Genomic DNA, 16620 nt, shown 5'->3' with positions numbered 1-16620 from the left:
GAAAACAATTCCATTCACAGCTGCATCAAAAAGAATAAAATACCTAGGAATAAACCTAACCAAGGAAGTCAAAGACCTATACTCTGAAAACTACAAGACACTCATGAGACAAATTAAAAAACATACCAATAAATGGAAACACATCCTGTGCTCATGGATAGGAAGAATCAATATTGTCAAATTGGCCATCCTGCTTCAAGCAATCTACAGATTGAATGCAATTCCTATCAAAATAGCAACAGCGTTCTTCAATGACCTTTTTAGTTTGATGTACTGCCATGTGTTCATTTTTGCTTTTGTTTTCATTGCTCGATGAGATGTGTTCAGGAAGAAGTTGTTCATACTTATATTCAGGAGAAAATCGTTCTAAAATTCATATGGAACCACAAAAGACCCCAAATAGCCAAAGCAATCCTGAGAAGGAATAATAAAGCAGGGTGGATCTTGCTTCCCAACTTCAAGCTCTATTACAAAGCCACAGTAATTAAGACAATTTGGTACTGGGACAAGAACAGAAGCATAGATCAATGGAACAGACTAGAGAGCCCTGATATAAACCCAAGCATATATGGTCATTTAATATATGATAAAGGAGCCATGGACATACAATGGGGAAATGACAGCCTCTTCAACAGCTGGTGTTGGCAAAACTGGACAGCAACATGCAAGAGAATGAAACTGGATTATTGTTTATCCCCATACACAAAAGTAAACTCGAAATGGATCCAAGACCTGAATATAAGTCATGAAACCATAAAACTCCTAGAAGACAACACAGGCAAAAATCTCCTGAATATAAGCATGAGCAACTTCTTCCTGAACACATCTCATCAAGCAATGAAAACAAAAGCAAAAATGAACACATGGGACTACATCAAACTAAAAAGTTTCTGCACCATCAAAAGAACAAAAAGGCATCCTACAGTATGGAAGACTATATTTGTAAATGACATATCCAACAAGGGGTTAATATCCAAAATATATAAAGAACTTACATGCCTCAACACCCATAAAGCAAACAACCTGATTAAAAAATGGGCTGAGGATATGAAGAGACAATTCTCCAAAGAAGACATTCAGATGGCCAGCAGACACATGAAAAGATGCTCCACATCACTAATCATCAGGGAAATAAAAATTAAAACCGCAATGAGATATCACCTTACACGAGTAAGGACGGCCAGCATCGGAAAGACTAAGAACAACAAATGCTGGCAAGGATGTGGAGAAAGGGGAGCCCTCCTACACTGCTGGTGGGAATGTAAGCTAGTTCAACCATTGTGGAAAGCAAATGGAGGTTCCTAAAAAAACTAAAAATAGAAATACCATTTGACCCGGGAATCCCACTTGTTGGAATTTACCCAAAGAATACAACTTCTCGGACTCAAAAAGACATATGCACCCCTATGTTTATTGCAGCGCTATTTACAATAGCCAAGATAGGGAAGCAACCTAAGTGTCCATCAGTAGATGAATGGATAAAGAAGATGTGGTACATATACACAATGAAACACTATTCAGCCATAAGAAAGAAACATATCCTATCATTTGCAACAACATGGATGGAGCTGGAGGATATTATGCTCAGTGAAATAAGCCTGGCAGAGAAAGACAAGTGCCAAATGATTTCCCTCATTTGTGAAGTATAACAACGAAGCAAAACTGAAGGAACAAAATAGCAGCAAACTCAGAGACACCAAGAAGGGACTAGTGGTTACCAAAGGGGAGAGATGTGGGAGGGCAGGTCAAGAGGGACGGAGATGGGCATTGAGGGGTATTATGATTAGTACACATGGTGTTGGTGGGTCACGGAGAAAACAGTGTAGCTCAGAGAAGGCAAACAGTGAATCTATAGCATCTTACTACACTGATGGACAGTGACTGCATTGGGGTATGGGTGGGGACTTGATAATATGGGTAAATGTATTAACCACATTATTTTCTCATGTGAAACCTTCATAAGAGTGTATATCAATAATATCTTAATAAAAAATTTAAAAAAAAATTATCCGGGCATGAAGCAAAAACTGGGAGGTTTTGATGGCACTGAAGGGGCATGTATAAATGGGGTTTTAAAGGAAGTATTACCAGAACTGGGTAGCTGATTGGATACAGAGGACCAAGGGTATGTAAAAAGGACTCCACACTGTCAGTGAGAAAATAACTGTCATCATCTGTTAAAACAACAAAAGTCAGAATGGACAAAAAGGGAAATAAAAGGCTCTAAAGAGAAAGTGAGGAAGTAAGATACATAAAATGAAATAAAAGAACATCACAATGCCAAAGAGAGATACAACTCAACAAGTTTTACTGACCTTAAACTTGTTCCGGTGGTTATCTGGGACAGTGTCTTTATCTGGACAGCTACAACAGCTACCCATGGCTTCTTCAGAAGACCATGTGAGTGCTACATGAAAGACAATTTGGAGAAAATTATATTACACATAGGATACAAAAATCATACAACCTCAGAAATCATATAACACAAGCCATGCATTATTCTGATGAGGAAAACTAAATCCAAGAGGGTAAACGACTGCGTTAGTTACAAAACTAGCTAGTGAATTCTGCTCAGGGATGAGAATAATATGTAAGACAGACTTCAGAGAAATCTCAAATTTCCAGTTTAATTCTGCAAAGGTCTCATATTTAACACTATTTAGTTATGCAAGGAATTAGCACTTTCTGGTTTATTAGGAATTCCAGGTCCCTCTTTGAATATATTTCCAAAGGGATGCTAGACTTTTCGCTTAGGAAGTATTTTGACTCTCATTACTCATTGTATTACCTTTATGTACCTGACCAGACAAGAGTTCACTGGTAAATAATAGACAAAAACAAACTAAAATAGTCCATTAAGAGAAAAAGACAACTCAAAATTCAAGTAGTCAGCACAGAGAATACTGGCAAAATGGACAGAGCATGTTTGATTCTTCTTTCCCACAAAAGGTTAAAATAAGAGGTTACAGGTGACATTAGTATTTGAGAAAATTCTAAATGAACAAAAGAAAAATTCAAAATATCACTAAAACACAAGGGAAAGAATCAAAATGAATGTGACAATTCTTGAAAAGGGAGAAAAGGAAGCACAAGCTAATAAATTACTAAACAAAATCTAATAAAACTTGCTTAAAATTCTTCGGTGGCTCTTTACTACCTTCAGGAAACAATTCAAAGCTCATCAGTATGACATGAGGCCCTTCACAATTCAGTCTGTCTACAGATTGAGTCCGAACTCTCCCTTCTCTGTGCTTCAAGCCCCACCCAGTAAGACTAAACATTTCCCCAGAGCATCTTCTCTCTCATACCCATCCATGCGACTCCCCTTCTGCTTCATACCGTCTAAACTCAACTCAAGAGTGCAGGGCATTCAGGAAACCTTCTCACTCAGACTCCAACCAAGTGAGTGAGTCATACTAATATATCCCTTGAAGCACCCTGGGCTCCCCACTATCACAGCTCCTCTCAAACTATTTATTTAGTAGAAACTGTGATAGATTATTTACTTAATTATTTTCTTTCCTCCATTGTGAGCTCCTTCCCAAAAGGGATGGACATTACACATTTTTGTATTCCCATGCCTAATATAATACCTACTGCACAGTAGGTGCTCTATCGAAGTCTGCTTTGAGCTGAATGAACTGTACTAAACAAAGGTAAAGAATGCTGACAGGTGTTAAGTATGAAGAAGATGGAAAAATCTGATATGTGTATAAACCAAATGAAGTGATGAAGTAGTAAAATTAATTAAAACTAGTTATCATGGAAAAATATGATAATGCATAAATGAAATGAAGTGATGAAGTAGTAAAATTGATTAAAACTAGTTATCTGGTATTTTGCTTTAATATGCCAGCTAAAGATCATGGTTTAAAGATGATTAAATTACAATAGGTACTTCTCAAGAGTCGTGAGTCTAAAGAGAGAGAGAGCAATGTAAGATAAAGTATTATGGTGAGAGAGGATTAAAGATGGTGGCAGGAGAGGTGAGACAGAGGCTTCCTCCTAAAACCTCATATAATACAAAAATATAATTAATACAACTAATCCTGAAAGAGCAACAGGAAAGAGGACTGCGCCAGACTGCATACACCTGGAGAAAAGAGCAGACCTCACGGAACAGAGTAACGTACGAAAGCTGTGACATGGCAGGACCCAAGCCCTTCCCCAACCCCAGCTCACCAGTGGGAGGAAGAGAAACAGAGCAGGGAGGGAGTGGAGGCCTGGGACTGCTGAATACCTAACTCCAGAGATCTGCTCTGGGAGCACAAACCTACATTTGATGGTGCTTATGTGATACTCTTGTGATTAGGGGGTTGGAAACCTAAAACAGGAAGAATTCCTGGAGAGACTGAGATTTCAGCCACTTGTGGAAAGCAGGGAAACATAATCCAGCAGCTCTGGGGCAGTGGAGACAGGCATAGCAGCCGGAAAGCAGGAAACAGCTCTTTCTTCCCCCCAGGCACCAATACCACTCCCCTGCGACCCCCAACACTGCTTCAGGGGTTGCACAGCTCCAGAGAGTACAGATTCTGGACACTAGAGGACGCCATATACAAATATGAAATGCTGAAGGAAACTGGTTTAGAGTAAAATTCTTAATACAGCACCTGAGAAAGATTTAAATGACATCGACCTCATGAATCTTCCTGAACAGAAGTTCACAATAAAATCATTACCATGCTCATGGAGGTATGAAAAGATATTCAAGAACTCATAAATGAATTTCAATCAGAGATCCAATCGTTGAAGAGCACACTGGAGGATATTAAAAGCAGATTAGATACAGTGGAGGAGACGAAAAATGAAATAGAAACGACAAGAGGAATACAAAGAAGCTGAGGCACAGAGAGAAGAAAGGATCTCTAAAAATGAAAGAATATTGAGAGAACTGTGTGACCAATCCAAACAGAACAATATTCACATAATAGGGGCAGCAGAAGAAGAGAGAGAAAAAGGGATAGAAAGTGTCCTTGAGGAGGTAATTGCTGAAAAATTCCCCAATGTGGGGAAGGAGATAGTCTCTCTCAGGCCATTGAGGTGTACAGATCTCCCTACAAAGGGGACCCAAGGAAGACAACACCAAGACATATAGTAATTAAAATGGCAAAGATCTAGGATAAGGACAGACTATTAAAAGCAGCCAGAGAGAGAAATAAGATCACATACAAAGGAAAGCCCATCAGGCTATCATCAGACTTCTCAGCAGAAACCTTACAGGGCAGAAGGGAGTGGCATGATATATTTAATGCAATGAAGCAGAAGGGCCTTGAACCAAGATTACTTTATCTGGCAAGATTATCATTTAAATTTGAAGGAGGGATTAAACAATTTCCAGACAAGCAAATGCTGAGCGAATTTACCTCCCACATACCATCTCTCCAGTGTATTCTGAAGAGACTGCTAGGAATGGAAGTGTTCCTAAGATTTACCAGCTGTCACAAGAGGTAATAAAACCACAGTAAAGAAAGTAGAACAGTTAATTACTAAGCAAATGCAAAATTAAATCAACTATTTCCAAAGCAAATCAAGGGACAAAGAGGACAGAATATGATTCCTAATACATGAAGAATGGAGGAGGAAGAAAAAGGAGGAGAAAAAGAAAAGAACCCTTAGATTGTGTTTGTAATAGAATATTAAGTGAGTGAAGTTAGACTCCTAGATAGCAAGGAAGTTAACCTTGAACCTTTGGTAACCACGAATCTAAAGCCTGCAATGGCAATAAGTACATACCTATCGATAATCACTCTAAATGTAAATGGACTGAATGCACCAATAAAGAGTCACTGAATAGATAAAAAAATAAGATCCATTTACATGCTGCCTACAAGAGATTCACTTTAAACCGAAAGACATACACTGATTAAAAGTGAGGGGATGGGCCCTTCCACGCCCGGCTGAGGCCAGGCCGGTCCTGCCCCTCCCCGCCCCGTGCCCCCTGGCAGGTGTTCTTCCCCGAATGGGGCTGGAGGGCCTGGCAGCGGTGGCGCATGGAGCCCCAGATGGTGACCTCCTGGCTGCAGCCCAGGTATAGGAAGAATGTCTACCTTTTCATCTACTACTTAATCCAATTCTGTGGCCACTCATGGATATTTACAAATATGACAGTCAGATTCCTCTCATTTGGAAAAGATTCCATGGTTGACACTTTCTATGCGATCGGCCTTGTGATGCACCTTTGCCAGTCTATTTTGCTCTTGGAGTTGCTGCACATATATGTTGGCATTGAATCAGACCATCTTTTTCCTAGGTTTCTGCGGACAGGTTGAAGGAAGATGGGAAATTTACTGGGAGATTCAATATAGGAAATCATTGATGGATTAAGCTCACAGAGAGAATCATCATCCTCTTTGTGGTGATCACCAGTCAAGAGGAAGTCCAAGGGAAATATCTGGTGTGTGTTTTATTCATCTTTTGGAATCTGTTGGATACAGTTAGAAAAAATGGGGGTGAAATTATCTTCCCAGCTTATCCTAGAATGACTTTTTTGAAGCAAGCATCATGGAACTTCCTCAGTCTGACAGACATGTATGAGAAATCCACAGTTACTGCAATGGTTAATGTTGAAAGACTGGTACTTTCCTCCTAAGATCAGACACAAGGTACACTTACTACATGTTAGCAGTCATAGGAATATCCTATGTGGTCTTGACATGGCTCAGTCAAACCCGGTGGATGCTGATTTATCCTGTGTGTCCTCACAGAAGCATTTGCCATCTATCAGTCACTGCCTTATTTTGAATCATTTGGTACTTACTCCACAAAGTTGCCCTTTGACTTATCCATTTATTTCCCATATGTGCTGAAACTGTATCTTCTGATGCTCTTTATAGGTATGTATTTTACCTACAGTCATCTTTACTCAGAAAGAAGAGACATCCTCAGAGTCTTTCCCATTAAAAAGAAGAAAATGTGAAGTACAGCATTCTGATGTGAGGAAAAGCAGCCTGTGGAGTCAGCTTCAGTAAACACAGCACAGGAAGCATTCTGGTGGGAAGATACCTAGTATTTGATAAAACTCCATGACTGACAATTGTATTCCTCCCTGGAGTAGACACACCACAGTAGTCTATGTTCTTACATATTGTATTTCCAAACACCCCCTGTAACACTAAAGCTGTGGATTCTATACGGGTTAAAGTTGTATCAGGAAGTCTGATCATTTTCCTATAAAGTTAAGAAATAGGAAATTAACTGGAATATGTTCATTAAATTGAAAACCAAAATTGTTAACCTAAATTACTTCTATTTCTTTTCAGAGTTCCCAACTAGCAGTAGATCTGTAGGAGGGAAGCAATGACTAAATATTGTGTGTAGTTGTCTAGAATAACATATTTCACAGATGTCACTGTCCCCAGAGGTAATTAGACACACCTAGAAAATTATTTTCTAGACTTTGATGAAAACAGAATAAATCTTTGGAAAATATAAAAATAATGCCCCCAATTTTTTTTTAAACCGGCTGTATACATACCTTACAAGGAGGTACAAAGATATAGTAAAAATTTATTAATAAATCTGAAATATTGCTAATTCTTAATTTACTATTATATCCAAAATGTATGTGAATTGACTAATAGAATCATTTCTGTACCATCAATGTATCACTTTTCTTGAAAGAATTATAGAATCTTATCCAGTGACTATATAAAAAGGGTATTAAATATTTTGGGAAATAAGAACTAGGTAGTAGAAATAAAACTACAAAAAAAATTGTTAAAAGCTTTAGTTTACAAAAAGAATCCCTTTGCAAACTCCAGGTGACTTAGTCTGGCTTCCTACTTACATTGCTGGAATATACACCTAGAGTCACTAAAATCAAGAGAAAGAATTATAGCAACTATACATTATTGGGCTACTGTAGGAAACTAAAATTCCATTAAATAATACTTTAATTTTTTTAACTACATTACCTTAAAGCCTTTTTATCAAGGTTATTGAAATGAAAAGCAATAACTAACACTTATTCTAGACATACTCATTGGGTAGTGATGTATTTCACTCCCGTATGCTTCTCAAGAAACACTTTCATCTTGGTCTGATGTTTTTTGTTCAATAAACAGGTTACCCTTAGAATGAGTTGCTTCCTAGTTGACTTCACAAAAAATGCCTACATTCATTCAAGAAACACTTATTTTGTGCCTACAGTGTGCCAGACATCATACATAAAACCCTTACTAGGCTTCCTGCAAACAAGCTTGTTACAAAAGCATATACCACACCACACTGAAGTCCCTAAGAAGATAACTTTTAAAAATATTCTTTATTCTGTCTACCTTGAGCAAGTTGTCACATATGTGTTTCTTTCTTTCAAAAGAAGTAACTACATCAGTACCTGAAAAGTTTCTCCAGAGAAATAACCTATGTACAAAGAAAACAGCTACATTCCATTGTGCTAAAGTATTAAAGTGATTTAAAATTAAAATATGCTAAAAATGAAAAAAAAAAAGTGAGGGGATGGAAAATGATATTTCATGCAATAGGGAGAAAAAAGTAGGAGTTGCAGCACTTGTATGAGACAAAATACACTTCAAACAAAGAAAGTCACAAGACAAATACGAACATTACATAATTATACAGGGGTCAATCCAACAAGAAGATATAACCATTACAAATATCTATGCACCCAACACAAGAGCACCTACATATGTGAAACAAATACTAACAGAATTAAAAGGGGAAATAGAATACAGTGCATTCATTCTGGGAAACTTCAACACTCTACTCACTCCAAAGGACAGTTCAACCAGAAAGAAAATAAGTAAGGAGACAGAGGCACTCAACAACACATTAGAACTGATGGACATAACAGACATCTACAGAACTCTACACCCAAAAGCAGTGGAATACACATTCTTCGCAAGTGCACATGAAACGTTTTCAAGAATAGATCATATACTAGAACACAAAGACAGCCTTGGTAAATTCAAAAAGATTGAAATTGTACCAACAAGTTTATCAGAACACAAAGGTATGAAACTAGAAATAAATTATGCAAAAAAAAAGAAAAAGCCCACAAACACATGGAGGCTTCACAACATGCTCCTAAATAACGAATGGATCAATGAACTAATAAAAACAGAGATCAAGCAATATATGGAGACAAATGACAACAATAATTCAACACTGCAACATCTGTTGGACGGAGCGAAGGTCGTGCTGAAAGGAAAGTATACTGCAATACAGGCCTACCTCAGGAAAGAAGAACAACCCCATATGAACACTCTAAACTCACAATTAATGAAACTACAAAAAGAAGAACAAATGAGGGCAAAAGTCAGTAGAAGAAGGGACATAATAAAGATTAGAGCAGAAATAAATAAAATTGAGAAGAATAAAACAATAGAAAAAAATCAATGAAAGCAAGAGCTGGTTCTTCAAGAAAATAAACAAAATAGATAAACCCCTAGCCAGACTTACCAAGAAAAAAGGAGTCTATTCACATAAACAGAATCAGAAATGAGAAAGGAGAAATGGCTATGGACACCACAGAAATACAAAGAATTATTAGAGAATACTATGAAAAATGATATGCTAACAAACTGGATTACCTAGAAGAAATGAAAACTTTCTACAAAAATAAAACCTTCCAAGGCTGACACAGAAAGAAACAGAAAATCTGAACAGAACAATTACCAGCAACAATATTGAACTGGTAATCAAAAACCTACCTAAGAACAAAACTCCTGGAAAAGATGGCTTCACCACTGAATTTTATCAAACATTTAGTGAAGACTTAATACCCATCCTCCTTAAAGTTTTCCAAAGAGTAGAAGAGGGAATACTTCCAAACTCATTCTATGAGGCCAGCATCATGCTCACCCAAATAACAAAACCAGGTAAAGACACCAAAAAAAAAGAAAATTACAGACCAATATCCCTGATGAACATACATGCAAAAAAACATTCAAAAAATAGTAGCAAACCGAATACAAAAATATATCAAAATGATTATCCATCATGATCAAGTAGGATTTATTCCAGGAATGCAAGGATGGTACAACATTCAAAAATCCATCAACATCATCCACCACATCAACAAAAAGAACTACAAAAACCACATGCTAATCTCCATAGATGCTGAAAAAGCATTCGACAACATGCAACACCCATTCATGATAAAAACGCTCAACAAAATGGGTATAGAGGGCAATTACCTCAACATAATAAAGGCCATATATGACAAACCCACAGCCAACATTATACTTAACAGCGAGAAGCCGAAAGCTTTTCCTTTAAGATTGAGAATAAGACAAGGATGCCCACTCTCCAAACTTCTATTCAACATAGTACTGGGATCCTAGCCACAGCAATCAGAAAACACAAAGAAATAAAACGCATCCAGATAGGTAAGGAAGAAGTTAAACTGTCCCTGTTTGCAGATGACATGATATTATACAGAAAATACCCTATAGAATCCACTCTAAAACTACAACATTTTATACCTGAATTCAGCAAAGTTGCAGGATACAAAATTAATACGCAGAAATCTGTGGCATTCCTATACACTAATAATGAACTAGCAGAGAGAGAAATCAGGAAAACAATTCCATTCACAGTTGCATCAAAAAGAATAAAATACCTAGGAATAAACCTAACCAAGGAAGTGAAAGACCTATACTCTGAAAACTACAAGACACTCATGAGACAAATTAAAGAACATACTAATAAATGGAAACACATCCCGTGCTCATGGATAGGAAGAATTAATATTGTCAAATTGGCCATCCTGCCTAAAGCAATCTACAGATTGAATGCAATTCCTACAAAATAGCAAAAGCATTCTTCAACGAACTAGAGAAAATCATTCTAAAATTCATATGGAACCACAAAAGACCACGAATAGCCAAAGCAATCCTGAGAAGGAAGAATAAAGCTGGGGGGATCTCGCTTCCCAACTTCAAGCTCTACTACAAAGCCACAGTAATCAAGACACTTTGTTACTGGCACAAGAACAGAAGCATAGACCAATGGAATAGACTAGAGAGCCCTGATATAAACCCAAGCATATATGGTCATTTAATATATGATAAAGGAGCCATGGACATACAATGGGGAAATGACAGCCTCTTCAACAGCTGGTGTTGGCAAAACTGGACAGCTACATGCAAGAGAATGAAACTGGATTATTGTTTAACCCCATACACAAAAGTAAACTCGAAATGAATCAAAGACCTGAATGTAAGTCATGAAACCATAAAACTCTCAGAGGACAATATAGGCAAAAATCTCCTGAATATAAGCATGAGCAAGTTCTTCCTGAACGCATCTCATTGAGCAAGGGAAACAAAAGCAAAAATGAACACATGGGACTACATCAAACTAAAAAGTTTCTGTACGGCAAAGGACACCGTCAACAGAACAAAAAGGCATCCTACAGTATGGAAGAATATCTTTGTAAATGACATATCCGACAAGGGGTTAATATCCAAAATATACAGAGAACTTACACACCTCAACACCCATAAAGCAAATAACCTGATTAAAAAATGAGCTGAGGATATGAAGAAACAATTCTCCAAAGAAGAAATTCAGATGGCCAGCAGACAAATGAAAAGATGCTCCACATCACTAATCATCAGGGAAATGAAAATTAAAACCACAATGAGATATCACCTCACACAAGTAAGGATGGCCAGCAACAAAAAGACTAAGAACAACAAACACTGGTGAGGATGTGGAGAAAGGGGAGCCCTCCTACACTGCTGGTGGGAATGTAAGCCAGTTCAACCATTATGGAAAGCAATATGGAGGTTCCTAAAAAAACTAAAAATAGAAATACCATTTGACCTGGGAATCCCACTTGTTGGAATTTACCCAAAGAATACAACTTCTCGGACTCAAAAAGACATATGCACCACTATGTTTATTGCAGCACTTTTTACAATAGCCAAGATATGGAAGCAACCTAGGTGTCCATCAGTAGATGAATGGATAAAGAAGATGTACATACACACAATGGAATACTATTCAGCCATAACAAAGAAACAAATCCTACCATTTGCAACAACATGGATGGAGCTGGAGGATATTATGCTCAATGAAATAAGCCAGGCAGAGAAAAACAAGTGCCAAATGATTCCCCTCATTTGTGGAGTATAACAATGAAGCAAAACTGAAGGAACAAAATAGCAGCAGACTCAGAGACTCCTATAAGGGCCTTGTTGTTACCAAAGGGGAGGTGTGTGGGAGGGCCAGTGGGTAGGGAGGGAGAAGGGAATTGAAGGGTATTATGTTTAGTACACATGGTGTGGGGGATCACGGGGAAAACAGTGCAGCACAGAGAAGGCAAATAGTGAATCTGTGGCATTTTACTACACTGATGGACAGTGACTGCATTGGGGTATGGGTGGGGACTTGATAATATGGGTAAAAGTAGTAACCGCATTGTTTTTTCATGTGAAACCTTCATAAGAGTGTCTATCAATAATAGCTTAATAAAAATAAAAGTATTATGGTAAACCTTATCTTAGAAAATGAGAAGTTCTCTCAGTACAGAGAAGGGAGCAACTAACTTTCTGGTTAGGCATAGCAGGAAGCATCATCTGAGCTGGTAGTTAAAAATGAGGACAGAAACAATGTGCTAGGCAAAAAAACAGAAAAAGGTCCTGAAGACAGGTAAGAGAGTGCAGCAAAGACAAAGGTCGTAAATGTGGCACTACATTCAGGAGAAAGTGAGGCATCCTGTACAACTAACATACAGAGCAGGCTGTGATAGAAGTAGAGGTTGAACCACAAAATGTCCTAACAACAAGGAAGAAACCTGAAACTCCAACCAACCTGACACTACCAGTGCCCTCACAGTTGAATGGATAGACTCTATCATGGCATTTATCACAGTCTATTATAATGTCTATCATTCTCACCAGCCACTTAATCGTGATCTCCCTCAAGATGAAAACCTTTTCTTCTTAATCTTCTAGGGCACCATGCATACTGCTTGACACAGTACAGTGTCCAGAAATGTTTAATTTTTAAAAATCAATCAGTGTTTAATAAACTATAGGATGAGAAGTAGACAAAAGATTTTTAAAAATTTAAAGCCGAGGGACAAGTGATAAAGACAAACAAAAACAAAGTAAGAAATCTTCTTGAAACTATGTATCCATCCTGACAGCTAACCCCCTCATGAATATAAAGAGCTAAAAGACTACTATGGAAAGATTAAAGATGGCAGCAAAAGAGGTGACACAAAGGCCTCCTCATAAAACCAAATGTAATAAGAAAATATAATTAATTCAACTAATCCTGAAAGAGCAACAGGAAAGAAGGCTGCACCAGAGTGCATACAAGAAAAGAACATACCTCACAGAACAGGGTAAGGTACCAAAGCCATGATCTGGAGTTACCCAAGCCCTTCCCCCCACTCCAGCTCATCAACAGGAGGAAGAGAAACAGAGCTGGGAGGGAGTGCAGGCATAGGACTGATGAACACCCAGCCCTGGAGATCTGGGAGCACAAACCTACATTGCATGGTGCTCTGCAGATTAGTGCAGTTGGAAAGCTAAGACAGGTGGAATACCTGGAGAGACTGAGATTCCAGCCACTTGTGGAAAACAGGGATCCACATCTGGCTGCTCTGGGATAAAAGAAAGGCAGGAAGTCTGAGAGACTTTCTAAGAGCGAGAGGGCTGTTAAAGCGGCAAGGATTGCACAGAGCTTACTGCTCGTGAAAAAGGACAGGCGGACAAAATTATCTGGGTACACTCTGCCCAGCAGGTTGGGAACATTCAGGAGCTATAGGCATTCCATCCCCCTGCCTGGCTACGCAGCTACAGGGCCCCCCACCATGATATGCAGCCTGCTGCGCCTTCCACACAGCCAGCCCCCACCAGCTCGCAAACCGGTAGCCCCTGCCCTGGCATCAGGTGAGTCAGAGGAAACCTCACCTACGGCAGCCACAAACGCAAAGCACAGAGGCTTACACCTGTGTGTTCAGTCCACTGGTTCTGGCACGGAGGACAAGCATAGCATCCAGGAAGCAGGAAACAGCTCCTTCCTCCCCCCAAGCACCAGTGCCGATCCCCTGCAATACCAGATATTGATCCAGGGGCTGAGCAGCTCCAGAGAGAAGAGCTTCTGGCCACACGAGGGCACCACATAAAAATATGAAATGTCAAAGGAAGCTGGTCCAAACCAAAATCCCACAAACACCAGAAAAATGGTCAAGTGAAACTGAACTCATCAAACTTCTGAAAGAGATTACAAAATAAAAATCATAAACATGCTCATGAAGGTACAGAAAAATATTCAAGAAATCAGGGAAAAACTGTGGACAGAGATTCAATAATTACAGAATACAATATCAGAAATGAAACATACAACGGAGGGATTTAAAAGCAGATAAGATATACTGGAGGAGACGGTAAATGGAATAGAAATTAGAGAAGAGAAATACAAAGAAGCTGAGGCACAGAGAGAAAAAAGGATCTCTAGGAATGAAAGACTATTGAGAGAATAGTGCGACCAATCCAAATGGAACAATATTTGTATTATAAGGGTACCAGAAGAAGAAGAAGAGAGAGAGAGAGAGAAAAGGATAGAAAACCTTTGAGGCAGTAATTGCTGAAAACTTCCCCAATTTGGGGAAGGAGAGAGTCTCTCAGACCATGGAGGTACACAGATCTCCCAACACAAGGGACCCAAGGAAGACAACACCAAGACATAGTAATTAAAATGGCAAAGATCAAGGATAAGGACAGCCTATTAAAGCAGCCAGAGAGAAAGAAAAAGGATTACATATGAAAGAAGACGCATCAGGCTATCATGACAATTCTCAACAGAAACCTTTACAGGATAGAAGGGAATGGCATGATATATTTACTGTGATGAAGCTGAAGGGCCTCAAATGATGAATACTATCCTGGCAAGATTATCATTTAAATTTGAAGGAGCAATTAAACAATTTCCAGATAAGAAAAACCTGAGAGAATTTACCTCCCACAAACTGTCTCTACAGTGTATTTTAGAGTGACTGCTACAGATGGAAGTGTTCTTAAGGCTAAATAAATAGCTGTCTTTGTTTTCGGAAGGACCAGCATCCACCAGGACATGGTGTCTAAAGTGCAGTGCTACGACCCCTCGGAGAACCGGTGGACCATCAAGCCAAGTGCCCCCAGCCTTGGCAGTACTCAGTCTACTGCTTGGACTGTGAGACCAACCAGTGGACATGGATCGGGGACATGACTGCCAAGCGCATGTCTTGCCATGCCCTGGCCTTTGGCAATAAGTTCTATGTGGTGGGGGGCTACTTCAGGACCCAGAGAGGTAAGACCCTGGACTGCTACAACCCCACCTCAGACACGTGGAACTGCATCACCACCGTGCCCTACTCGCTCATCCCCACTGCCTTTGTCAGCACCTGCCCTCATGAGAGCCCAGCCAGGTCAGCTGTACAGTGACCCAAAAGTGTGACACAAAGCCCATGCCCTATGTCACATGGGTAAGGGGCGCCATGAAGCGCACCCCATGCGTGTGCTACACAAAGACAATTAGGCCTGGCACAGAACACCTCCCAGAAGGTGAAGCCCAGATCTCATGCCACACCCATGAGCCAGGGCTCCTGGGGCAGCCCAGGCCTCAGTGGTCTTGCAGTACAAAACTAGGGGAGCCAGACGGGTACTCGGGTGAGGCGTGTGTGGTGCTGTGCACGGGCATCGCCGGGGAGCTGGCAGGGCAGCGCTGCCAACCCTCTGTGAGAAAAGAGAGAGTTTCCTCAAAGTGGGCCAAGACTGTCGTGCAAGCTGAGGTGCTTCTCTACCGACTGGCACAGTGGCCATTCCTGCCCCTGTAGCCCTGAGGACTTGCCTCGGTGCAGACTCAGTCCCCTTCAACTCAGGGCACAGGAACCCTATCAGGAGCCAGACGGAGCTGAAAAATTAATTTCTTCCATGACCCAGCACTGCTGACAAGGTGCAGAAAGCTCTGCACAGTGAAAACAGTCCTACTTGGCTGGAATTGCTTCTAAACAGCATGGTGGCTTCAGACACTGGGGGTTTCAGTGGTTATGCTGAATCCAGCCTGTCCTTAAGGCTCTTGAAGGAATAGGCTGGCAGGTGAGCTAGCCCGGAGCGAAGGCATCAAATTCTTTAAACAGGGTGTGCAGGCTCACAAAAGCCAACCTGGATAGGAATGGGTTTGTTCCCTTTCAAGGTCTTTTCTGTTTAGTTTAATCTGTGCTCTTCCTCTTTGGGAGAAAAATCTGACCAGCCAGAATTCTTGGTTCCCTGAGGAGTAAGGTTCAAACAGAATATTGGCATTTCCTTTTTGGTTCCCTGTTCCTGCTCTTGGGGGAACTTGGGGACCTGGGGGTGTCACCTGTGGGCCTCAGCCTCTGGCCTTAGCTGCTGTTTTGCCCCCCTGGGGCTGGGGAACAGGGCAACAGATGCTGTGAGCCCTCTGCTTTCCTGCAGTTTCTGCCAGTCCATGACCCACTCCTTGACCTGGCTCCTCAGCTTCCCTGAGCCTCGGCTTTCCCCTCTGGATACAAAAGGTGCCACTCATGGGACTTAACCTAGAAGATATCAAGTGAGAGCTGGGATCACTCATCATTCTACGAGGTAGTGGAGGATGGTGGGCATGACAGTTTCAGGAAGTTCTAGGCAGGGGGGACTCTCACTG

The 16620-nt window shown here is 40.1% G+C and overlaps 1 protein-coding gene across 5 annotated transcripts in view; it reads right to left on the bottom strand.

The window, feature by feature from the left end:
* Positions 1-16620, bottom strand: part of FRS2 (fibroblast growth factor receptor substrate 2) — a 162260-nt gene that overhangs the window by 13831 nt on the left and 131809 nt on the right. For all 5 annotated transcript variants that reach the window (XM_036920951.2, XM_057486858.1, XM_057486860.1 and 2 more), the window contains one exon: positions 2316-2407. In XM_036920951.2, the coding sequence (XP_036776846.1) occupies positions 2316-2381 (66 nt within the window). In that variant the 5' untranslated portion in view covers positions 2382-2407. The remainder of the gene's footprint in view (positions 1-2315; positions 2408-16620) is intronic.

Source organism: Manis pentadactyla, chromosome 10 (assembly GCF_030020395.1).
Source record: "Manis pentadactyla isolate mManPen7 chromosome 10, mManPen7.hap1, whole genome shotgun sequence".
In the NCBI taxonomy this organism is placed as follows: Eukaryota; Metazoa; Chordata; class Mammalia; order Pholidota; family Manidae; genus Manis; species Manis pentadactyla.
This window is presented reverse-complemented; position numbering and strand designations above follow the sequence as displayed.